A 25,924-nucleotide genomic window follows, 5' to 3' on the forward strand; every position below is an offset into this window, starting at 1 on the left:
CAAAACTTGCCTTTCTGTGATTTGTATTTTGTGTGGCACTGTTATTGTGAATCACTCCTACGTTGTTTTTCCTCTGTATTCAACCATAGTTCTGCGTAAAACAAACAGTGGATGAAACCTACAGTTTAACAGATATTTTGTTTTGATTCACTCCCCCCTCTCCTATTCAGTCCCATAAGTTTAAGGATTACAGTATACCGAGATGAACCATATTTAGAAAGAAAAAAATTAATGAAAGCACACCCAAAGTAACTGTAAGCAGAATGCCAAATTTTCCCCATCTTCACCGGGGTAAAAAAAAGCAAAAGCAGAAATGTCAGCGGAATCACACCGGTAAGAAATGCGTACATTCCCGCAAAGGGGGGAAAAAGTCCATCAGCTAGAGAAGTCAGCACCTGTCAAGCTTTGATCCCACCCTGGGGCTAACTGCTGATGATCAGATCCCCAGATCCCCCGTCATACCCTTCATGCACACAGCTTCATCAAAGTCCCTCAGCCCTTTAGACTTCTCATAATTAGAGAAATCCTCAGGGCACGTGCTCTTATAAAAAACTTTTTCCCCCTCGTAAATTTATCGCTCTTTGTAATATTCCTCTCTTTGTACCTTTTGTGGTTCTTTTCTTGTTTTATGCAGTAATATATTTGGCGCTCATCCTATCATGCATAGTGAATGAACATAAATGACTGATTTATTTTAAATTCACAACGGCGAAATTAAAAATGGCTCGTTTTACTTCAGTTGTGAAAACTGTGAAATCTTTTAGCACTTTCAAAGAAACGAAAAGAAAAGAGTTTAGTTTACATTTGCAACCAATCCTAAAGTACCAAATCCTTTTCTGTCGAAAGGAATAGACTGTAGATTTTTCCCCTTTCATAAGAGCTGGGCCAAACTTTCTTTTAATTTTCACCGCTGATTAATTTGTTGTGTGAATGTGAAAATACTAACGAAAGAAAATGTACTGGCATTGTTGTTGTGTCATATTTAAATGGGATCAAAAATTTCCCAATGTTTCTACATATGCAGTCATTTTCTTAGTTTAGCGTTGAAATTACATTCCACAGTCAGGACTAATCCAAAGGTTTGTGGAAAAGCTTGAACTAAATCCCCTTCAATCTCCTTGTCCGTTGAAAAAGGCACTGCAGAAACATGCCAGAAAATCACCTTTTTCCACATTGCTATAGGAATTCATCTTACTTCAGTTATTTTTGCTCAGAATATGCTATTAAAGGGACAAAAATACCTTTATAAAGCAATTCCACAAGTTAATTGCATTTTCGCCCCTTGGGACAAGTAACCACCGCACTCTCCAGTGAGTAGAAATCCACTGACACACAATTGCCCACTAAACTACAAAGAACCCACAAATGAAATTGCACCTCCGTATAATATGAAAACCTTATAGGCACTCTCAGCAATACCCTAGTGAAATTCTCCATTGAAAATCATCAAGTCATTGAAAAAACCAATAAATGTATTTATCCTCAATTCAACCCAAATGCAGTTGTGTTATTTGTAAAGGTGAATCAAGTGTAAGTTTTTGGCGAGCACGTAACCCATGACATTGTGCCACTGTGGATTTCTTGTTATTCCATCTCTTTTTTTTTTCTTCTTTTTTTCCAGTTGTGGTGGCATTTATTTCCTTCTTCCCCAAGAGCAGAGATTACTAATACACGAGTGACTTACCTAATGAAGGATGTCTAAATTGATTAAGGAGAAAGCACATTGATAAGTGGTCTTTGCGGGACTAAGCAATTATCAGAGACGTGATCGGACTCTTTTCACATTTTTTGGAAGGGAGATACGAGGGCTTTGTTGTGACATTAGAAGATGTGTAAATTTGAAAGTCAGGAAAATTTTCAACAAAATCACAAAATGATTAGATATCAAATTAAGGCTTGTTTGTAATTTAGTCAAGCTCTGCTGTGTTTGGAGATGAACAAAAAAGAGAGTTACTTTTCCAGCTGCAATTAGATTTTTAAGTGTTCAAGTAATGTGCTGGCATCTTGTCCGGAGAGAAAAAAAAGAATTGGAGAAGAATCTTTTCCCTATTTTATGGTTGAACCTTGTAGAAGACCTGTGCAGGCTTTGCCTTGAGGTAGTATGGAATATGGAAGAAAAAGGAAAAATATACAAAAACCACATTTGTACCACATACCAGTACATGTACTAGTAAGGGAATTCAGTCCATCTGGTCCTCTGAGAATGAGACGATATTTTCCCTTAACGTGCAAACACTTATTCTTTCCCAAATTTCCCTGTTAAAATTTTCTCTCCAGAATTGCACTGTACTTTGAAGGAATCACTACTTGATTAAGTGTGGTATTCAGGGGATTTTCATATGTTTGCACATGCCTTAGGCCAATTACTTACGTATGAAATGGAGAACTCAATACCCAATCTCCTTATTAAACTACTCACTAGCTTTTAAGAAAAAAGGGGGTCTTTTTTTTTACCTGACTTGACCTCAGATGCAGTATCCTACATATGTGTACGTAGCTGAAACATTGTCATTTTCAAATGTTGGAACTGAAGATTTCCCCCTCCCCCGCACGGAAAAAAAGAACGACAAAAAACTGTGTTAATGAACTTAAAACCATCCCCAAACCAAATCGAATTCCCCAGACGTGTTAAAAGGAAATTCCCTATTGATGTTTCAGTGCCAGCTCTGATGAGAAGTCATTTCTGCAGCTGCTACTGTCGATGGCAACAATGGGTTTTGGTAAGTAACCCCCCCCCCTTCAAAAAAAAAGACAAGAAAAGAAATTTCCTCCCCTCCCCCCACCTCGAGTTTGTAAACTTCCCCCGGGAATTTATTTAGAGGGGTGCATGGACGACAGGGAACTTAAAATCAATGCTCTCGGATGAGCGACGAGATACAATCACTAAAACTAACATCAGTAAGAGAAGGAAAAGATGTTGGAGGGGGACACATAGAGGGAGGGGGGGTTCTGTAATTAGACTTGATTAAGAGATACTGTGCTGGTCGTTGTGTTTGTTATCTTGAGGAATCAATACTTGGCCTCTGGGATGCAGCGGAGAAACAAAAAAAAAAACAGCTACAGAGTTGGTGGGCATGGGTGGCTGGATCGCATCGGTCTTAAAGGGAAGTGTATGTGGGAGCAGTGTGCTGTACCGACCAAAAAACAAAACAAATTGTTGAATTGCCGGAAGGAAAAGTGCCCGGCCCTCCGCCACGATACTTCATTTCAGAGTATTTCAAAGTTTGGGGTGCATGTTGCTCCAAGTCTCTAGACAAGTGGAAGAAGGAAACATGGGTGTGAATTATGCAAAACATCAACATTCTGTTGATAAAATCTGCACTAAGAATTCATTTGAGGCTTTTCTTTTGCCAATACTGAGACACAAGTGAAAGTGAGTGTCATTATATCAACAATGTTCCCTGTTATGTCCTTGCCCATCACTTGAATACTCCAAAAGTAACCCATGTGAAAATGTGGGATTTTTTTTTTTAATTCTTGTTTAGTCTATCAACTCCAAGGTATCTATCATTTACTACACTACCTTAATTTGCACAAAAAGTCCACAGGCCTTGACTTAAGTGAATGTTACGTCAGATTCATTTTGAACTCCTTCAGATTTTGGCAACTCCGGTTATCCCACCAACAACAATCCAACACAGCTTAACCCTAAAAGAGCTGGGTTTTTTTTGGCCCGTCTGACAATGGGGAAGGGAGGGGGGATTCTGGCCCCTCCCCCAAGAACTCTTCTGTGCCATGCCTAATTTTTTTTTAACATGGCATGCATGTAGAGACCCTATATGTACAAAGGTGAAGTTTGAACTCAATCAGACATATGGTTTTGTTTGAAGTTCATGGCTAAATGCGTGCCAGTAGGCGTGCATTAAGCATCACAGTGGAAAAAGTATTTTTGGCTAACCCGTCACGGAAAAATGTGTGCTACACGAGAATGGTATGTTAATTTTTTGCAAAAATGGTGTCAAAATGTCTCAAAAGAGTTACTCTGAAAACTCCTAAAGGCTCAACGCTCGAAAAAAATGCACTGCGGGCCATATCAGAAAAATATCGAGGGGGGCGGATTCCACCCCCCAAGCTCTTTTGGGGTTAAACATGGGCTCTGCTCCTGTGAAGGGGTCAAATTCAGGCCTGGTTTCGACCAGCTTTGACCGGCTCTGTCATGTAAGGAATAAAAATATCATGATTGACATCTCTTCAAATCAGTGTGAACAGTATGCCTTGCCGAAAGCAAAACGGCAAAGCATGATGACATTTATGAAAAGGCCTTCCATCATCTGTATTTGATAACACACTTCATTTTGCATGTCCACAGAAACAGCTTGATCTGCGTAATGCAGATGTTTAGACAGCTGTGTATGCTGGGAATATTTTACAATGTGTCCTTCACAATTTGCAAAAATCCCAACCTTCAAGACATAAGAACGGCTTTTTTTTTTTTTTGGTGCTGGTGCCTTAAATTTAAGCTTCACATGGAAAAAAAAGAAAAAGTTGAAAATGCCATTAATACAGATTTGTTATTTCCTCATTCTGATTTTACTTTTTTTTTTTACTTGGTTTTCCCATTCAGCTCGTGTGACCCTGGCCTTTTCATTCTTGCGTAACCTCTTTTCTGCATCTTTTCTACTCCTGGTGGCCATTCGCGTCCTGAGCGTCATTCACGTTGCCTCCCTGGTCGCCAGACGCATCACAGAGCAGGTAAGGGATTTGAGCCATGACATTACAGCTTCTTCTGAGAGTCAGGTTCGGGTGATATTGAAAGAGAATGTTGTTGAGGATTTGACTCTCTCATTTCCTTGCTGTTGCGTAAATGTTACTTGCAAGGAGGCCGGCAGGAACAGTGCCTCCTAGTGTTAGTTGGTACCCCTTGCGAACTGTCAGAAGTGCATGGTGATGACGCCATGACAAATGTATCAAAACGCAGAGTGAAAAAGGCACAAAACTTTCTGTCAGTGTACGCAATGTTACCACTGATGGCATACTTTTGTACTGGGTCCATGGCAGAACACATTGAAAGAATCAACCTCCTTTTAAGGAGGCAGTTTGGTATTTCAAAAAAGCAAGGTCTTTCGGGAATAAAGCACGTGCGCTGGTCCGTGAATGGTCAAGCTGATCAGGCAGACCTTGAACACACGTCCAAATGACGTCAGACACCCTTTATTCTGGGCATGCACTGTTGGAATACTCAACTGGCTCATTAAACTTTTAAGATTTCGTTATGAAATTTAAAAATTAGGCCTCGATCTATGCTTTTGATAGACAACCAACAATTATACATATTTGTAGGGTTCACACATGTCCTTTCAATACATTATGCAAAATACGCTGTTTTAATTCCTAATGTTCTAACAGAAGGTTTGGACGTAATGCTGGATGCACGCCTCACACTCTACATCAATACTGAATAGAAGAGATATTGGCTGTGTGGTATTGCAGTACTGTACAAAAGGAAAAACAAAGGAACCCAACCGGCATTTTTATAGGGATTGTTGCTCAGCGAGTGGAGCAAAATTTTCAGTTGAATACATAGCTCTCCTGTATTTTTGTTCTGGAACTTCTGCGTTGGATGGCACGCAGCATCGGCTTAAAGGAGGAGGGAAGCTATGCCCCACCCCTCCCCCTCATTATGCCACCGGGCTTGCCACAGATATTGATCGCTACTGGTAGCTATGCATGAGAACATGCGTTGTACACATCGTGCTAGTTGATTCGTAATGTCTGTGAAGCAAGTGTAGTACATGTATTGTTTTTGGGACTTGCCATCGGTCATGCACACTGATTTGACTGAGTTGGATTGGATGTATGCTGGCATTCCCCTCGCCTTTTCCATGTAAAGTGCTCCCTCTTTGACAGAAAGCCCTTAAGCCTTATTGATCTGTCTCCAGTGGTACAGATTTGCCTTGAAACTTGTACAATGTGCACTTGTTTATCTGGCCAGACATTCACAGTGTTGACTCACACATTGTAGCTCCACTCTGTCTAGGAATGTGTCTAGTAGCGTGGTCTTATTTACTCTTTCAAAACCTGTATATCACCAGTGTCAGAGCTTGAGCTGATATAAACAGCATGGAGGAAATTGGGCTTCTCAGACCTCTGCCTAGCCAGACTGAGATACCACTATTTTTTTTGGGGGGGGGAGGATTTTTTTTCTTCGTTTAAGTACAAGAGGTGAATGCAACCCAACCTGATGGAATTTGTTGCAGATCACCAATGCTGCTTATGAGTTACAGATCTTTAACGAAATCTTGCGCGGTGAAAATGAAAAGAGAAACTGTATGTGACTCTTGTCGCCTGCATCAGTTTGTATGCATTACAAATTGTGTGTCTGTGATAGTCTCCAGTGGATTTTGTACTGTTTCAAATGGGTATTACCCGGTTTGGTATTCAAGTCCTTCACAAGTCCCTTCACAAGTCCCTTCATAATTCCAGTTACAAGTCCCTCCACAAGGCCAGTCATAAGTAACGAGGTGAACAGTGACAAAAGAATGCTTTTGTCACAGCTCATCCGAATGACTTGTGATGGACTTGTGATGGACTCGAATACCACACTACTGTGTTACCTGTCTCTGACCTCCCCTCCCAATTTGCATTGAAATCATAATGCAACAAAAAGTCTTCTATTTGTAACGTGCATTCAAACATTCATTGTAGCGTCTGTTCACAGTCAATGCAGATTTGATCATTGCAGTATGGTATTATTCTATGAAGTTTGAAATCCAGGATTTCCCTGCCCAGATATTGTGGCTTTACATCCCAATAAAAGCCTGCAAAGACCCGATTAAGCACCCATGTAATACTGTAAGCTCCTTAGCATTATTAGTCAATTATTGAGCCTCACGTATACTTACCACACCGGCAGTCTCACAGATTAAAATACTACACACTACGCTCATCACCCCCAGATGAGCTCAGAGAATGCACGGAATTGAACAGTGTCCCCTTCTCAAACTTACATTCAGGAGCTGCTGTACAATACATCTACATACTTATGTTGTGTTAACAGTAACTCCAAGGTGACTGACTGTCAGAGAGCCAATTTCATGAAGCTTCTAAGCTTGAGAACCTTTGCTTAGCCCAGAAGATACCAACCTGAATTTTATCCTATGTGGCTGATTCTCAGTGTAAAGCACATTAATTGAGCCCTATTGGAAGTTGCAGAGAAATGCAGCCTCTGAGTGTCGCACAGCGGTTTATTGACGGCTAGCCTAATTTCCCTCGTAAATTGAATATTTCAGTGCACAACTAACAGATAATGGACACCAGAGATTAAATGAATAAAAGAGACCAAATAATAAAAAACGATTAGCAGTTATGCTGTCTTTCCCGTAAATCTTTTATACATACATGTACTTCTTAAGTCAAAACTTTACTGGATAAAATTACTTATTCTCTTTAAAAGGACCACGTCAAATTGCTGTACGTCACCCCCTTCCAAACAAAAATATTTACACCAATTTTGTCCCAACCTCCGAGTGACCAAGGCCACTCTTTCTCTGTTACCACTTAGAATGATCCCCCTCCAACATGGTATCCTCACTTACACCAATATCGGTCCCGATCAATTCTCATCAATAATTGATGCCCGTAGTTTACCTGTTAACACCCCGTTCATTGTGCACAGACTCTCACGCAAGTCACAGAAAGATCTGGCTGGGAACGGCACAAATGAAAATCAATAGGGCATTGATCCCCCCCCCATTCCCAGAGCGGAATGTATGGAGCATGATGGGACATTTATGTAATGCTCGACGGTCCAGAGCAGGGGTACGGACTGTCTATGAAATATTTATTAATTGGCTGTAAATACCTTGCATCCTTGTCCCCAAAGTTCCCATCGGACTTGTTTTCCAACCACTTAAAGGTCATTAAGAAGTGATGACTGCATTAGCTGTCAGTTTATGTTCATGTACTTTCAGTGGGGATATGCCAAAGATACCCAACTTGTCATGCACAGGAAATGGTGTTTGCCTTGACACATTGCACTGTAAATTAATCAGTCAATCCTAAAATTATATATAAATTATTTATACAGTGTAACATTTATTGTTTGTCCTTCAGTGAAATGATTTAGTAATCTCAGGCTCTTTTGAGAGTTCTGCTCAAATTTTTTTGCAAACAAATCTGGTGGAACAAGGGTTTGTAGCTCAAACATTCTGCTTGACCAGAATTATTTCTCAAGACCAACACCCAAGTATAAAGAATAATCAGGGTCTATCAACTAAATGCAGCCATGTTGTGGTTTTAAATACTGGCCTAATGAGGGTGAACGTCTACTCTCAAGGGTTCTTGGGAAAAACCTCATTTTGAAAACACAGTGGTAATTTTTAACTTAACTCCTATGCTATCATAGTACAAGTATGTGTATGTAGTCTCTCCTTTGCTACAAGAGTTCCAATTTAAAACTAACATCTCAGTGACCACTACTGATGTGATTTCATGTTTGGAGCTTTGAAACCGGTCAACACAGCTATCCAGAGAAATATTGCTGCAAATTGCCTCGCTCGGGGACATAAGTGAGTTGTTTTCCAGCGGAGCTTAGACGATATTTTTACTACACATATGGCTCTCTGTGCATTTTACATGTTGTTGCGACCATAAGACCTTTTATTAAACTTAATAAAGTGAACAAAAAATCAAATCTTCTTTTTTTTTCAAACTGTGTTTGCACATCAATGTTGTCAACTGACATAATTATGATGCACCAGGACAACTGTCATCATCCTATGAGACATAGCTTAAATAAAAATAAACCTTCACTCTGAGAAACATTACCAAAGTTTTTGTCTGTGGCATTTATTTTGATTTCAACCATGTATGCTCGAACTTTTATGTGGGTACTGCTTATTACCGTAGCACCATAAAAAGCACAATCCTATGTTGACGGTTGAGATAAACAAATGTTCCTGGATTCGTCTAATTGTAGATATGTGTTAAAATGAACCATCATCAATATTACTGCATTGTTCAAATGCCTTTCCCATTTTCCATAAAGCTCAATGGTAATACCTCAATGCCAGCCCATCTTTCATAAAGTGCACAAAAAAAGGGCTCTGCTTCCTCCCCAAAAGGTCTTCACCGAATTGTTCATTAAAGGCCGTTATTAATAATGTCAACAAAGTGGGTCCTGATGGAATATTAATCACCAGCCTATGTTTCCCTTTTAGTGGCGCGCACCAACTGGCGCCCGTCACTGAAAAGGGCATGAAAATATACAGCGGCAGTGCGCCTTCCCCCTGGCTGTGTATTTTCCTTGACTGCAGCATTCCTGGGGCCCTTGCAAAAGCGTAAATATTATGAGTCTGACTGACGGTTTGTTTACGACGAGAGGTATACATCAAGTTGATATCATCATCCTCCCCTTTTCCGTAAGTCGCTGGGATGATCAGGCATCTGTCCAAGATTCTTGGCCCAAAGAAGGAGAGGACTTGTCCCGCTGAGTCCCTTATGGAGGCATCGTACCAGGAAAATGACATTTTTTAATGTAACATAACCGACCTGTCAAATCATTAGATCTACAGTACACTGATCACTATGATCAGTACTGTCTCTTTTCTCAGAAGCATTTGTGTACAAGCATGCATGTTCATTGGCAAGGTTTTGTGTGTTTCATCACCCTTACCATTGGAAATTTCCATTGTCTCTTTGTTTGCATAGCATTGGTTCCAGTCCAACATAAACCTCCACTTACTAATTTTCTCGGCCTGGTTCCCTCTAGTTTTTCAAGTTTAACATTCCGTACACTGTAGATTGTCAGACTTGGAGGTCAGAGTGTTTGGAAATAATAAGAAATCATCAACAAAGATATGGTTTTATTGTTGTACTAGAGTGTAGTGTACATGTACACTGTGCAACAAGTGTGGATAATTATTATATTGGTCTATCACAAGACCATGTTTCAGAAAACATCTTGTTTGATTTATCCATTGTTTGACATGGACTCTCAGAATAATGCTCTCTCAAGGGTAAAAGAGAAAGTAATGATACTAGATCACTGTTACTTCAGTGTGCCCACTTTCTGATGTATTCCTGTAAAGAGCATTCAACAGGATTGTGTACATTCTGATGAAAATTGGTCATATGTACTGCATGCTGTGCACAAGTACACAGATTGGTTTCTATGGCCTTTTGCTAGAACTGAGAGAGGTTTTGGACTTGTGATCACCGGTACTGTTGTGTGCCCACACTCAGATGCAAACCTACAGAGATGCATATGGGTTTGTGCATATTCAGATGAAAATTGGTCATATGCACTGGTACTATGCACCAGGGCACAGTGCACACGTTGGTTCTCATTGGCTCTTATGAGTCCCTAATGATTGATTTCAATGATTGTACACAGCTGACAGAGGTTAACACAGAATGTTCCTCACCGTTAATGCAGCACCTAGCTAGTGGGACACATGAATGTGTGCAAACCTTGTGAGTCATGCCCTGTGTGGACCCATGAACCAAAGAGGTCCACACAGTGAAGACTGTTTTGCTTTACATGTTCGCAGGCATGGAGGAAAGTGTTGACCCCAGGCATATAATGTGGTTGCGTGGAACTTCAAATGTCTGTCAATATCTCTCAATCTCCACTGATCAGTAGGTACCATGCACAGTGGTGTCAGACATCACTACATTCCACTGCAGAGTTACATGTACAACTGTAGGCCCAAACCACGACCCTTTGAATACAGAATAACTGATTTTTGATTGCAATGTAGCGATTATCGTAACAATCCCACTTTTCATTCCCCAACCAAATATTTGTCCTGAAGATTACACGGCCAGAGTGATTACTACTCCCCACACCTTTTCTAAGCTCAAGTCTGTCAACAAAAAACCCAATCAAGTCTAGTATTGGTATAACAAATATGTACATGTGAAATCCTGGATACACAGCACATACGCTAATGTGTGCATTGGGCATTATGCAGATAATCTCATTCTCATTTTTGGGGTACATGTAATTCCATGCCCAGTATGGTCCCACATGGTCATACCCAATATCATTAAGGGGTAACATCCATAGGGAGAGGTCTGTGATACAACAATTACCCAATCCAAAGACAGTCAGTCTGGACTCCTCAATTACTGGCTGAAAGGGTTATCATATTGGGAAGGGGAGGGGCGAAATGTCTTGTCAGTACTATCTGCTCCTAGCGCAACACGGGAGGACCTGTTTTGGCACTCACCACATAAGCGCGCGTTTATAATGGAGATCAATGGCGCGTTTGACGCGGAGCACGCTGAGTACCCTTAACAAATTTGTTCCTTAATGTATGGCCTTCGCATCTGTCTTTCTTTTGCTTTTTCTTCACATGGGGCGGATACTATAAGATCCTTATTGAAAATTGCATCAAAAAATGCCAAATGTAACATTTTGCTAAAACCTGAGATCAGGCAAGAGAATTTGGGGAAGTTTAAGCATATTGGCCTTCAAAATGCATAAATAAAATAATTTGGATCACGTTCTGATTCAAGTAAATAGTTCTTTCCAATTCAGAATAAGGCCCTAAGAGTCTATGTCAAAATTCATCCAATTGCCATATTGATCTTTTTAGTTCTGAGCCGAACAAATTGAAGTTAAGCAAGCATAAGTATGCTAGAGGAAGCTTAATTATCCGTATATGTTACTCTTTCTATTGAAACGGGTTCAGTTGAAAGAATCTTCACGTGCACCAGCGGCCACAGCATGTACCGTAACTTTGTTTCGGGCTGAGTTCTTCAGCCGCTGTTACCACACTGTTCTTGTCTTCTCGAGAGTTGGTTTAGTTGCAGTGAATGGTTTTCGCTGTCATTTATTGAAGAAAGTGATTCAAGAGGGATATTTCTGAAGGTGTGTCAAGTCGTCTTTGGAAATTCCAGTGCATTTAAGCGAATGCATTACACACCCATTCTTAACCTGAGGTGTGTATCCATCTGGGCAAGTTTTGACTCCTATCGGAGTAATTTACATACACGTACGCCCTGCAATTTAATTTGTAGTTGGATAGGCGCAGTTCTAAACATGACTTGCAGACTTGTGAATCAAGTTGTTGCAACCCAGGGTAATTTGCGTGTTCTCTCCTAATGTGATATCCACAGCCCTAAATCTGTATTAGGCTAGTTATTAATTAACCCGTTTCAAGATTTTGAGCAATTGGGTTGCTTTCAAGTGAAGAATAGGCACAAATGACAAATGGTCCATTCCATCTTTAAGTGTGTATTCCATCCTCTCCGGCTTTCCCAGAGTGTACTGTCCATAAATCAATTTGTGTTTCTCCAGCTATTCCGTTTTCATCACTTGCCCAAAATACATTCCCTTTGCTTCCTTCCAAGCATCCCCTAGTCTTCTTTTTTCCGTCTGTGATATTCCATCCCCCTCAAACTCATGAATCGATACACATATTTGGCAATAAAAGCATGTGCATGTCTGCACTTAGGGCTTTAAACAAACCCATAAATCACCCGGGCAAATAGGCGGAGCTATGTGCTCAGCAGAGCACATAGCACGACCCAGGGAGAGAGAACTTTGGGAGTTGGAGTATGTCACCCCAACACATTCAGCGATGAAACCAGCCGGCTTCTGCAAACACTGTTGGCCGGCAACTGACCTTTGGGGTCTGACTTTAAACACTCATTTCTCTTCTTCACTCTGACTTCCTGTCGACGAAGATGATCAGCTGCTCAAGAAAAAGATTCGTTTCCCCGCTGCTATTTTTGTTAAACTAACCCTACCCCTTTTTCACTCTACTCGGGGTAAAACACGATTCATTGTTATCATTTCTAGTTTATTTCATGGCAATAAGTGGAAAGGTTTGTGGTAGCACCATACGAAGGACTATATCTCTTATGAGTATGTGTGGTTCTGAAAAGAACCAGGAGTTTACTCAACATTTCGGACTGCGTGCTCAGTCCTTCGCATGGTGCTACCGCAAACCTTTCCCTTAGTGCTGTCTTTCATCATGAGTAGCCTGAAATTCCATCTATTTCATGGTGGTCAAGCAATTTTTATTAGATATGAGACAACTCATTTCTGTTTCCTGTCTGTCGGGCATATGTAAATTGCCCTTGTCTTATTTCAATCTAATTTTTCAGTCAGTTGATACATTTCTTCAAGAGTCTCCATGGACCCTCAAAAATTGGCAACTCGGCAGTTTGTACTTCAACTACAAGTGGCATGAAGCTCCATGCAAAGAAGTAGCAGTTGATCCTGCCTACATGCTCTTCATTCTTGCAAACATCATCCAAACCCATGGCTGATCTGGCAGGGTGTGGGAAGGTTACCCTTTCACCCAAATCATTCAGTCACTTGTGCGATCACTGCAATCTCCAGTCCGTTTGGGAACATTTCCTCGTTTTATGGTTTTACTGTTGTTCTGTACTGTACAACTAGAGTTGTAGAGGGAGCTTGCAAGTGAGCTTTGTCACATAAGTCAGGCTACCAGACCCTCAGGTGGTCAGTTGGTCACTAGTTGCTTGTCAGTCTGTCCTATAGTTAATCTGTTTCTCCTCCATGCAAGGGGTGCTAGTTTTCAGGCAAAGGCTTTTGCATTTCAAATGTTGCTAGTTTTAGGCATTCTCAGGGTGTTTTAGGATCTGTCCCGGCCATATTTTCAGGCTGTGGACAAGACCCAAATTGGCATCCCTTTCTATGGTCGTTCATGATTCTGTCATCGGCTGAGGCAGTCGGTGAGACAATGGCATGTTGGATGGATTGAGCCCTATCTCTGTCAACTGGGAGTCCCTTTGGTTTCTCCTCATAAAAACTACTTGTAGTAATGTTGCAGTTTTCGACGCACTGTCCATTACATCCACAATGGCAAGGAGCTGATGAAGCCTCAGTTAGATGTTTGTTCAGTCGCTTGGCTGACCAAACACTCTTCTCTGTCAGTATAGATTTTTGTATTGGGGAGTTGGGAACCAACAAAATAAAGGCCCCTCATGGATAGCCCTCCAGGACTTTTGCACAACCATTCATCAACACTGTACACAATGTGCCAAAACTGTTTTGCTTCCGCAGTCCTTTAACTGAGTTTGACTACAGAAACGGGAGAGAAACTCTCCCTTTGTCATTTCAGTAGCCTGTGTGATGTCCATTTTGGTCTTTGCACGTGTAGAGTGCTCTCCAGCCACGACTGCATAAACATGCACCATGTTGTCTCCAAACAAGTGATGTGCTTTGGGGGCTGTATACCGTTATCAAGGACTGACAAATGTTTGAAGAACAAAATTCAAAAGATTGGTTCATTTTTTACAAAATGATGAAATTATCATTTCATTATTTTCTAGGATTTTTCAGTGACACAGGAATCTTCAAATTTTCAGAAATTGTTATCCCTGATTTAAAAAGGGGCAAACGTTTTGGCCCCCCATGAAATATGCAAATAAGGCAGGTGCATGTGCATTACTACCACTGGTTGGCAAAGTTGCTTAAATCTATGATGTAACAATACAAATCTCCATGCGCGCGCCGCTATAGCTGTTTCTGTTCTAGTACAGTTTGACATGAGTTCCAAACTTAAAGACAAGGACTTTGTTACTTTCCAACCTCAGGACACTGAAAACTTCACTTAGCTTCGAGAAGAGAGTGCTCAAGTATGGGGCAAAGACTGTAATGTGGATTTGATTGACCTTCCACGCTCCAGGTTATGGTTACTAGCAGCTCGCCTACACTGCCGACAGTGTTGACGTCTGTGCTTGCCAACCAGTGGTAGTAGTGCACATGCGCCCGTCCAATTTGCATATTTCATGGCAAAGGTCCATAGAGCAAAATATATTACGGAATGGGTATTGCATGTACCGCACAAGACCAGTACAAAACCAACACAAGACATCGAGTCTGAATTGAAGTCACAAGCTATTCAATTGAACTGTAACAAAAGCATTCCTTTGTTATTGTTCACCCTGTTACTTCTGACCGATCTTGTCCATGGTCTTGTGTCTGGTCTTGTGATGGTCATGTGATGGTCTCAACTACAACACTGGTCTTTAACATTCCCTTTTGGCTGGCCAAACTCAAACGTCTGCTTTTCGTCAGTCAGTGACCCACTTGGAAAGGAAACCCCCACTTCACCATCTTACACAGAGACCCAGGAAGGATGTTGTACCAAAGACCCCCACAAGACAGAGATTCTTGTTGAGGAGCACTGCCAAACAACGGGGAGGAAGTTACACAATGAATTCTACAGGTGTTGTTCTTGGCCCATCCTCCTATAGCAAAACTAACTGCATTAGTGGGATTTCCTTATCGGATGTGAAACCTGTAGCTTTCACCCTTCCCCAGGGCAGTTGATTATACCCCCACCCTGTTCTCCCTCTCCCCCCTCCACTTCTGCTAACAACAAAAACACCATTGCCTCGTCCAGTTAACTTGAGGAACAAATTGAGTCCCACCCCAGGCTTTGAAGTTCAACGTGATAAGCCCTGTTATGTCTGATCGGGTATTTCATGAGATCGTCGTCAACCCCAGCCCTCCCAGATCCCTCAGAAGCCTCCAGAAGGTTTTGAAGGATTTTGTAGGATTGAATGAGGTAGATGACTTTCTGCTCCTTGCAAGTTTAAGCACCAGAGATTAGCCGTATTTGCACTGGACATATTTTCGGTGGGTTTTACCAAGACAATGGTCAAATAAAAAATGGTCAAATGTGACCAGTGTCTGCACTTGGGCTTTTAACACAGGAAAATTCTACTGAGAGCGTAGGAAAAACAACTGAGCTGGCAATGCAGTGACTTATGAGGGCGCTTTTCGTGACCTTTCGGCATTTATTTTCATTCTTAGACACAACATCACCATCCTCATTATCTCGAAATGGTGCACTCTTAGTAGTATGCTCTACTTGGCCACTTTCTCATGCTTTTACTGGCTCACGTTGTCCGCACTGGTCTTTCCGTCTCGGGAAAAAGTGTCCTGATAATTAATAAAGTAACCGAGAGGAAAACTTCCTATGATGTCAGCACTAGACGTAAAATGGCAAAAGCAACCATTGTCTCAGCAAGTTTGACCAAAAAAAGTACCCGTGGAAACATGGCCTAGGTACCATCAGTTTCCTGCACTGTGAGAGGTTTGGAGGATTAAGGACAGTTCCATGTCAAAAGTTCCCCAGGAAGTTTGAAATTCTGTCTCTGTGCCCAGATTTGCTCAAGTCTGTACAATCCCTGTGTGGGTAGCAACACTCACAGTTTGACGCATTTCATTTTTTTGTAGGCAGTACCTCAATAAACCTTGACTTAATTCACCCCTGCACTGCATAAATAATTGCCAAAGAACCCCCAACACCACCTGTAAACTCCCTTGCATCACCTATGAGTTCAGGCATTTCTCGTGACCTACGAATGGAACATTCTTTTTACTGCTGAATAGAACTTCTGTTTTTGAGGTGCTGCCATGCTGTGCATTAGGATGAATAGTCATTTGATAATGCACTTATCGGATGACAGGTATTTATTCAGGCATTGTATGAAAGTAATTAAGCCCGGAAAAACGAGTCTGTCTATTGGCCCAAACTGAGTGCAAGTACTTGCTTGGGAATAACTTCAAAGTAGGAGCAGGAGGAATATGCTGCTAAAATGCTAAGTGTCAATCAAAGAAATGAAGATGAAACACCGACGAGCCAGAGTGTATCAGAACTGTACCGTCATTTGCAAAAGTTTAGGACCCCCTATACAAAAATGCATTAACCTGCAGAAAAACCAAGCTTAAACCAATCAATCATGGTAACTTAGGTATATTTTCAGTGTGTTACCTTCGTATCTTGGTTAAACAGCTATTTGACTGCATTTCCTTGATTTGAAATGTAAAAGTCTAATATTTAGTGTGTCCTCCCTTATTTTTGATTACTTAGACTGGCTTTTTTTTTTACCCATGCTGCCTTACAAAGTGTCATACAAGACCTGCCTTTGCTAAAAATTTCATTCCAATGGGTATGTAGCACCACACTGATGTTATGCACCACTGTAAAAACATGTTAAGTAATTATTCAATGAGACAATGTAATGCAGGCCCAGTGACAGAAATACCAATAAAATTCCAGGTGGTCTTAAACTTTTGCAAATGACTGTATATTCCACAGGAGACAACAAAACAAGGCTGTTTCTACCATCAGTGAAACAAGTCCCAACAACCCCCCTCCCCACTTGAGCAAACAAGTTGAGGGACCTCAAATTCAGTTTGGTTCCGTGCAATGGACTTTTCTGCACCTGTGGGCGGAAGCCAGTCTGTGGAATGATGATGCCCCAAATGTTACAGTAGGAAGCATGCTTCTTGTGCTTCTTGCCAGGGCTTCAAGAATTCGGTGTGAGAGAATTAGGTCTGTATCAGTGAACGGGCGAAGAAAATGGTGGCCTCTCCCTCGGGCCAAGTCACCACTACTCTTGGTTATCTCAGCAAGTGGAGCATCATGGCATTTGTTGGGATGGACCAGGTTGTTGTAAGCCTAGTCTGGTGCTGCCGAGACTGCAACGTGGGACTAGCATTTGTATCAGCAACATGCAGTCTCCATAGACTTGAGATGGACCCATCAATATTGATACTTGTGACGATCAAGACTTATGATATGTAGCATTGTATGTCCCTGGAGTACGGTAATAAAAAAATTATCCTCACAATTATCGTCATTGTAGCAAATAAAGGATATACAGTAGAAATATATGTAGATAATATCTGTTGGGAAGGGGTGCTGGAAAATTCTGGACTTGACTGGTTTCAGTAAATTGAAACAACAGCTGGCAACAGATAATATATTGTGTGTTTCGTCTTACCAGCATTGTTATCGTAAAATTCATATTGGAACTTGCATTATTGACTCGATTCGTGCCACCTTTTCCCAGCCAGCGGTCGGTCAGTCGGTCACTAACCTACAGTTTCAAAAGACTGACACTGGGGAAGCTGAAATGTTTTTCAGTGCCACTCATTTTGGTACAGGCACTCAGAGGAGTAGTTTCACTTCTCGCGGCTTGGTATATTGTCATCGTCAAGCTGTAAAGAGATACCTCCATCGATTCGTGTTCACCGACACTAATCGCTGTTTAACTTCACTCCAGCTCATTCCGCAATCCGTGCGGCCATTCCCACTTCTAAGATTTATGAAGAAATCGGAGGGGGGGGGATATCAGCAGACAGACAAATTTCCAACCATTGATAGACACAAAGACTCGTGATAATGCATTGCCACTACCAATAATTTAAGAGAACCTAATGGTCATGTTCGCTGGCAATTGAGTTTCCGCCAAAGTAATGTGATTTAGATGTCTTTTGCGGTAACCTTTTGACAGCACACTAGAGTCACTCTAGTTCAGTGAACTTATGTCCACATACGGTTGAACAAGCATAATTTTTTTCTTAACTGATTTTCATGAAAGGTTTTTATTTTTTTATCCAATCATTTGTTGAATAACCATTGCACTACAGGAGGTGGTTGACCCATTGGTCCTGTAGAGATTTGACAGAGGAATTCCGCGACAACAAGGGAGGCTTTTATACCATCATACACAGTGTGGCAAATGTACACATGGTGAAGCTGGGGGCTTTGATAAACATACATGTACTTGGGAGTAGACTTGTTCAGTCATCTTGTTTACAGATTCACAGTTATCCAGCCCAAAAAGGAAGGGGCTAGGAAGTCCCACCAGACTGCTTGACCTGGTGTGGTAATTCAAGCGTTGATGAAACGCTTTTGTTGACTAAAGAAGACAGGATGTCTGTTGTTTTGGGGGGGTGTTTTTTTTCTCTTTGTTTTTCACCACTGTTCATTATTATCAATGTTGGACCGTAATGGAAGTTCCTTTTGACCAAATCAGATGTCCAACTTTGGAAGTTTCTGTTGACTAAGTGAAATGTCCAAGTTCGCAAGTTTCTTTTGACCAAGTCATATGTCTAACTTAGGAAGTTTCCTTTTACTATGTCAAATGTCAAACCTTGAGATTTTTTTACCAAATCAGATGTCCAGTTTGGAAGATTCTAATGCTCAACTTTGGACATTTCTTTTGAGTGATTGAAATATCCAAAGTTGGAAGTTTCTTTTGACCAAGTCGTTTGCCCATCTTTGGAGGCTCCTTTGAACCAAGAGGATACCAAACTGTCCATCTTCATGAACATTTGCCCCTCGTAATTACAGTGTTTTGACAGCAAGCGCCCAGTGTATTGTCACTGTCACACAATCACTGTGACACCTCTCTTTCACAAATAAGATGGCGCTCATTAAGTGAGTAAACCGGCTGAGTTATTTCTTATGAAATCTCTTTGGCTGTTTTTCCAGCTCTCCAGAAAGTTTTCATTTTCAACATATTTCAACAAATTTTAATTAACACCTTTTTCTTCAAAATCTGACTTTTCAAGTCTTCAGCCTAAACTTATTTTGTCAAGAAATACCACATGCAAGGAACACACAGAGTGTATGCTAAACAGCTACACGTATTTCAGATTCTATCGCCATGTATCTGCCTCTACTCCTTTCAATTTTTTGGTTCGGTTGTGCTTTTAGTTTGTCATTTTCTTCTTTTTTTGAGCTTTTATTCCCAAAGATAATTGTCGAGAGTCAACGTACACCTGTGTTGATGATTCATCAATAAAATGCCACATCTGTTTCCGAGGATAATGCTAAATTCACCAGCGAATGCTTGTGAAGTTTTACGTTCATTTTTTTTCTCCAGGAATACAACCAAGAGAAAAAAATGCAGCAGAATGATAACATCATCAATGCTATCCAAACCAATTTGAGAAATAGTATCCTAAGTTTAAACACTAAGTGAGTTGTTTGGATACCTTTGGGAATGGCTTATTCAGTTGTCCAGTTTGTGTCTTGAGGCAAAGCTTTTGCTTCTTCGGAAGGCCTGTATACACTGTGCCAACCACAGACATTTGAAAAACAAATAGACAATGTAAGGATATGCTGGTGCCCTGCAAATACACAAAAGTGGTGTTTTGTAGTCCATGTGAAATCATTTGTAGTAAATTCAAGTAGAAATATCAAATTGGTTTTTTTTTTGCTCATCAGTAGATCAGGTTAATGGCCTGGGCAAGGTGAGGTTAAATTTGTTTTCTCTTTGTTTCATCTTGTTTCGATTTGGTTCATTCCATTCCATTTTGTTGCATTTCTTGTTGGTTTATTTCAGGTCATTTTTGTTGCGTTTGTCTAGGTTTAGATTGTTTTCTTTCATGTCATTTTGTTTCACTGCAATGTGCAGTGTATTCTTTTGGTTTTTGGACTGGTGTTCTACACAAATTATATTGTATCCACAATTTTTATGTCAAAGTAAATTAAACAGGTGTGTTTTCAGATAAAGGAAATTTGAAAGAAGAGAGCAGAAACTACTTTAACCAGATCCTACATCAGTTAACTGTCCAGAAGATTCATACGAGCCAGGAAAAAAAACAACAGAACGCACTCTTTTCTTCATCCCTGAATCATCTTAACTAAAAGAAACATATATTTTCCTGAGGAAAAGGAAATGGATTTAGCAAAAGTTTGTTGAAGCTGCAGTCTAAATGGGATATGCATATGCCAATATTTAATTCAGTCCCTGCATACCACAGACCATGTTATGTTGGAAACCATGAAGTTATACGGATTTATTTGTCAGTTTGTGAGTGAAAGTACATGTCAGCTGGAAATGTTTTTATTGCAGTAATGCAGTGGGGTTGATGACCACTTTCAACAGTACGCATGTGACCACTCCAACAACAAGCATCTGGTTATAAGTGTGTAGGTGACAGTATGTACTAAACAGATGAACCCCATTCTGTGCATCATCACACCTTCCTAGCAGGATACAATTCGCTCAAGGAATATATTTATCTATCATATTGTTGAGTTATTGCCCAAAGGTTTAAAAGTAACATACATGTCACTGTACAACCAGATAGGACCTTGATAGAAACATTGATGCGAACCGTTAGAAAAGTGCCCCTCTCTTCCTTGACCAACTACCTCTTGCAGACAATTGTGAATTTCAACTCCTCCCCGTCTCTGGATTCCTGGGACAATATTTAGCATATGACAGAATGCCCATTACAGGGGCAGATTCAGAAATGTTTCGGGGAGGGGGGAGGGTTCAGGCCGGAGATTTTTTAATTTCTCATTTTTGTGGACAAGCCGAAATAATGCTGAACATACAGTGATTTTCATTCTTTTCTCCATCCCCCCTTTTTTCTTTTTCTTTTTTTTTTGGGGGGGGGTCTCAGAGCAGGGGGGTTTGACCCCAAAATCCCTCTTCCTCCCCGGATCCATGTCTGCATTATGACATGCACATATGTACACCTCATTCTGGAATGAACACAACCACAAAATATCCATTGGTATCAAGGCTTCCTATCACCACTTTCAGGAAATGTTCACTGCGGCTTGGTTTCGATTTACAGTCAAATTTGCCAATATAAACATGTGGCTCATTCTGTATACCTTTTCCCACCGTTGAGACCTTTTCCACGGTTTGCATGAGAGAAGCACTCGGGAACAGTAAGACTGGAACAGAGTCTAACCCCACCTTCAATCATCAAGCATCACTGGTCTTCATCACTCATCCAACATTATTTTGTATTACGTGCACACTTTGTGTATGGTTGCGGCGTCACACCCATAGTTTGTAACCGCTATTTTGAGGACTGAAGTAATTGTGGGAATATTTGAGAGTCCTCATCAAACTTTGCTTGATTCTCCCTTTATGTGTATCGGCCTGGGCAATAGTTTCTTAATTGTCTGCTATTAATCGATTCCTTATGCTTGGCTGACAACATATTGGTCCAGTTTTTTGGGGGGCCACTTATCTTCTTCCCGTTTGTTTCGCACTCACACAGTCAGATGACTATGATGATTCCAGTGATGAGATGCCCCCTTCTGCCTGGCACTCCCCCTGCATGGTCAAGCTGGCCCTGATCTTTGTCTACACCCAGCTTGTGGTCTACAACATAGAGGTGTCCACCAAGCCCCTCTCCTACACGGCCAGCGGGCCCATCATGGAGGTGGCCACCAAGGGCCTGGTGCAGAAGGTAGGCGTGTCCCGGCTGGTCCAGCTCTGCGTCCTGATTGGTACGTACGTCTACAGGCTCTACCACCCAGACGAGTTTGTCTTTGACTACTGATGACAGCCAACCTTTAAGCGGGATTCTGGCAGTGTTGTTAACTCAGCGATGTCAGTGTCTGTGGAATAGTGGTTTTTGGACTCCAATCCGGTTCTGGCTGAGTTCGTCACAGTTCAGAACCTGGTTCCAACCTAGTTCCAGTGAAGAAATTCCTCATTAGTTTAAACCCATGCCCGTACAAATCACTTGGTTGAATGCTGGAATGACATTCCACAGGTTTGGGGTTCAAATCCAGTTACAATGAAAATTTGTGTAATGGTTTTAACTCAAATCAATACATATGGTCGCATGTTTGGAAATGATATTCCATAGGTTCTGCTTCCAAAGCCAGTTTCTCTAACAACAGACAAAAACTGTGTAGTTTTTACTCGGTCTGTCATGCACAACTCAGTTGGTCCAACACTGAAATGGTAAGTGGAATTCTCATGGAGTCTCATTGTGCAAGTCTACCTCGGGCAGCATCTCTTTCTGGTCTTTACTTGCGTATTCATTTTACAATGCCTACTGCCAGAATTTTTTGAGTTTACACTCAACCTTGAGATGATGTGCTTGGTAGATAACTCAACTGATAATCAGCTTTAGTAACATTGTCAAACTTTAAGTGACCGGGTCTGTTGATTGGCAGAGGGCTTGAACATTTTTACCACAAGCCTACGCTGTGTGACCCTTTTTTCTTATAGACATTTTCTGCTGTGGCAGCGTTGAGCTCCATCACTGTCTGGGTTGACTGTTTTAAGTGGTCACCCAGGGCTCACACAAAGTCTGTAGTTAAACGGAAGTTGGTCAAGCATGCTCCAGAACCTATGTGTGCATCCTTTCAACGCAAGCAGTGTGTCAGCCCAGTAGGGTGGTGTTGCCATATAGAAACTTTAAGCACCCTCCCTTCACTGACGGGCACCACCTGGTGGAGACACAAGTTCTTTGGCCTAGTGTGCTAGTTACGAATAGCAACAAGGGTACCAGGGGCGGATCCAAGGGGGCGCAGCCTTACCCCCTTTTTACCGAACAATAAAGAAGTGAAGAAAAGGAGGAAGAGGGGAAGAAAATAGAGGGAGGAACTCAGCCCCATAAATGTGACAAAAATGTGAAAAAAAAACAAAGAAACAGTTCTGTTTCCAGTTACCCAAGCTCCCTGATTTTACAGCCGTGGCCCTAACATTTGAGTTTGTGCCCTCCCCTTTGGCAAATCCTGGAGCCGCCCCCAGGGTGCCCTCACTGTGACATCGTGGTGGGCCGCAAAAACTGCCCAACCATGCATGTTTGCATTACAACTGAATGCACACAGTTTGTGCGAACAAAATGTGAAAAATAGTTTGCCCAAATGCATTGTTGTTTGGCTTTAAATTCATTCATTTTTTTATCAATTTCCCCCCAAAGCTTTCTGACATTGTGATACATAATGGCTGCCTGTAGTAAAGGAAACTTACCCCTTGAATGACCATTCTTGTTCAGGTTTATGCCATGTTCTAGGTATCACCACGGTCATTCATTGTGTACTCTTTGTCCGTGCTCATGGTTTCCTGTCATATCTTAAACGGTGTCAATACAGTTCACAGAGGATATTTTCATTTATTTATTTTTTTTTTTTTACACCTCTGATTGACAAACAGTAAGCTGTTTTGATGATAAGTCATTTGTGGTTGCTCGTCTAGTTACTTCCACAACTATTTCTTGACTAGTAAAGTTGCTTTTCAACCATGAAATAGATAAATACCAAAAAAGGAACTTGTGTTATATAGCTTTCAATTAAATCACTGCTTGTAGAGTGCCTAACAAACATTTACCTTAATTACGTTCTTTTATCCAACAAAACAATTCACAGGCCTAAGTTGATACATGTACAATGTAAGTACATGTGATGAACATTTCGTCCAGGCACAACTTTGAATTTTACTATTCCTTGGATCACTTTAAAGGGGCACAAATTTATGTTTGACATCTAATGTTGGTGAAACATTGTCTGACATTTGTTCGTGAGACGACGCTGGTGTTTTTTGTTTTTTGTCCTAATCACACATTTGGATCTGTACATGGAGGGTTTCGATGGAGTGAGAGCTCAAGTCAGGTTGGGGTTAAACATCTTGTTTCATTTTGCTTGGGACTCGGGTAAATATCCATTACACCTTGAACTTCTTTGCCCCATGACTGATCTGTACCCACCCCTAACACTTATCAAGTTGTAACAAGTAGTTGCACAAAACACAGGGTATTGTGGCTTGGAGCCCAACACAAGTGGGTCTGTGCACTATTTCACCCTTGAAGTCACAAAGTATACATTGCTTTCTAACGATGAATGGTGTTTCTTGTTCATCAAAAAGTAACACTTGGGCTGTGACTGGAAAAAATCTCCTTGAAGCAGTTTATCCCTTGGGAGGAGGACCTCTCATCACTGCCCATCCATCATTTGGAGCTCATCATGGCTTTTGGTTCGTACTTTGTGCAGATGCACCTGTGAATACAAATTTGTGATGTCACTATAAATATTCATGCCAAACATAATTCAACCTTGTTGAATTTCCTAGCATTTGTTTTATGATTTCAGATTTACAGTCACATTCAAATTCATCTTATGAATAGTTCAGAAGGACCATAGTTAGTAACTCTGTCACCACCAAAGACTTTGCAAAGATTGGTTGTAGATTTTATGATTTTGTTGAATTCTACAAGTTTGGTTTCACTAATCAAATATTTGTAACCTATGTTGCATGTTTATTGCACATTTGTAAATATTTGAAAATCTATTTTCCAAAAGTGCAGCAGCATTTATAATGATTATCTCAGAGTGGAAGAAGGTTGATAGATTTATTTAAATTACGCATCAGTATAATCAACTCATTGAGGAATACGCCCTCCAATTTGGTCCTTGTTATAATGGTATGTTATTTTTGAAGAGTTTAATCATTATTAATTAAAGTATATTTTGGAATTAACCTGTACATAGTTTTTCTTTCTTCCATTGTGAGTCGTTGCAGTCTTCAGTATAATTAAACCTACCCCAGAGAGTCAGTGGGGAGAAATAAAGACAGAAAGCTTCATTTTGACAACAGGTACTCTCTACATTCCATTGAAGCATTACAGAGGACACCTGTGATTCGTTTTTTTTTTATTAGGATAATCACCTTTTGGAGAAAAGCCGTTTTAGCTGTACGTTATGAAACAATCACTATACGTGCGTCATAGAATTGTGGGGATGAGTGCTGATTGGACATGTTTTCCTTGTACACGTTTCATCAACACGTTTGAAAATTAGCTCAAAACTATTTACTCAGTGATCTGATTATCACAACTAGTCAGAGTATACGTCCAATTACACCTCGTCACTGAAAGAACTTTCATGAAATGTCCACAGTTGTTCAACAGGCCGTGCAGTGTAACAATGAAGAGAGAGAGAGTCACGAAAATCCAAGTTCACATCTCACGTTGTTTCTTCCTTGTCTCGGTAGAGTTTACTGATTGAAATTTGCATGGTATCTTTCCCTGTGCTGAACAACGCACTCGTCATGTCCATGAGAACATCTTGTTCTCGAACACCTTGGGATGAATCCGTCTCTTCCACGTCCCACCTCATCTAAAGTGATAAATGGTTCGGCGTTCCACGCTAACACGGTAACCCAATTAAGGCAGGCCTTGTATATATGTATATGTGACCGGTTGACGGTGCGGGGAAGGGCCAGTGGTGAGCGCGCTGATCCTCTGCATCGCTCGAGGAGGAGAAAAGCACGAGAAATCGGATCTCGGTTGAAGTAGAGCTGTAAGTGTTCGTTGATTAATGGGGGTAATGGGCACAGAGAAGGGTGTGCGTGGGGAACCACAGAGAGGGAAATGTATTCCGATCTCCACGGCACGATGCAAAACTGTGCCGGGAATGTTGGTCACGGAAACGAAAAG

General features: G+C 41.0%; 1 protein-coding gene across 3 annotated transcripts in view; it reads left to right on the forward strand.

Moving 5' to 3' along the window:
• The window catches only part of LOC110986742 (uncharacterized), a 37,438-nt gene extending 12,472 nt beyond the window's left edge, over nt 1-24,966 (forward strand). For 2 of the 3 annotated variants that reach the window (XM_022248903.2, XM_022248904.2), the window contains 3 exons: nt 2,659-2,720; nt 4,565-4,692; nt 21,752-24,966. In XM_022248903.2, coding sequence (XP_022104595.2) covers nt 2,659-2,720; nt 4,565-4,692; nt 21,752-22,036 — 475 coding nt within the window. In that variant the 3' untranslated portion in view covers nt 22,037-24,966. Of the gene's footprint in view, nt 1-2,658; nt 2,721-4,564; nt 4,693-17,030; nt 19,148-21,751 lie in introns of those variants that run through there. The other variant, XM_087141588.1, reaches the window with a different exon arrangement.
• The last annotated feature ends 958 nt before the right edge of the window (nt 24,967-25,924 follow it).

This window comes from Acanthaster planci, linkage group LG09 (assembly GCF_054643075.1).
Source record: "Acanthaster planci isolate LZ-2023a linkage group LG09, COTS_SCS, whole genome shotgun sequence".
Taxonomy (NCBI): domain Eukaryota; kingdom Metazoa; phylum Echinodermata; class Asteroidea; order Valvatida; family Acanthasteridae; genus Acanthaster; species Acanthaster planci.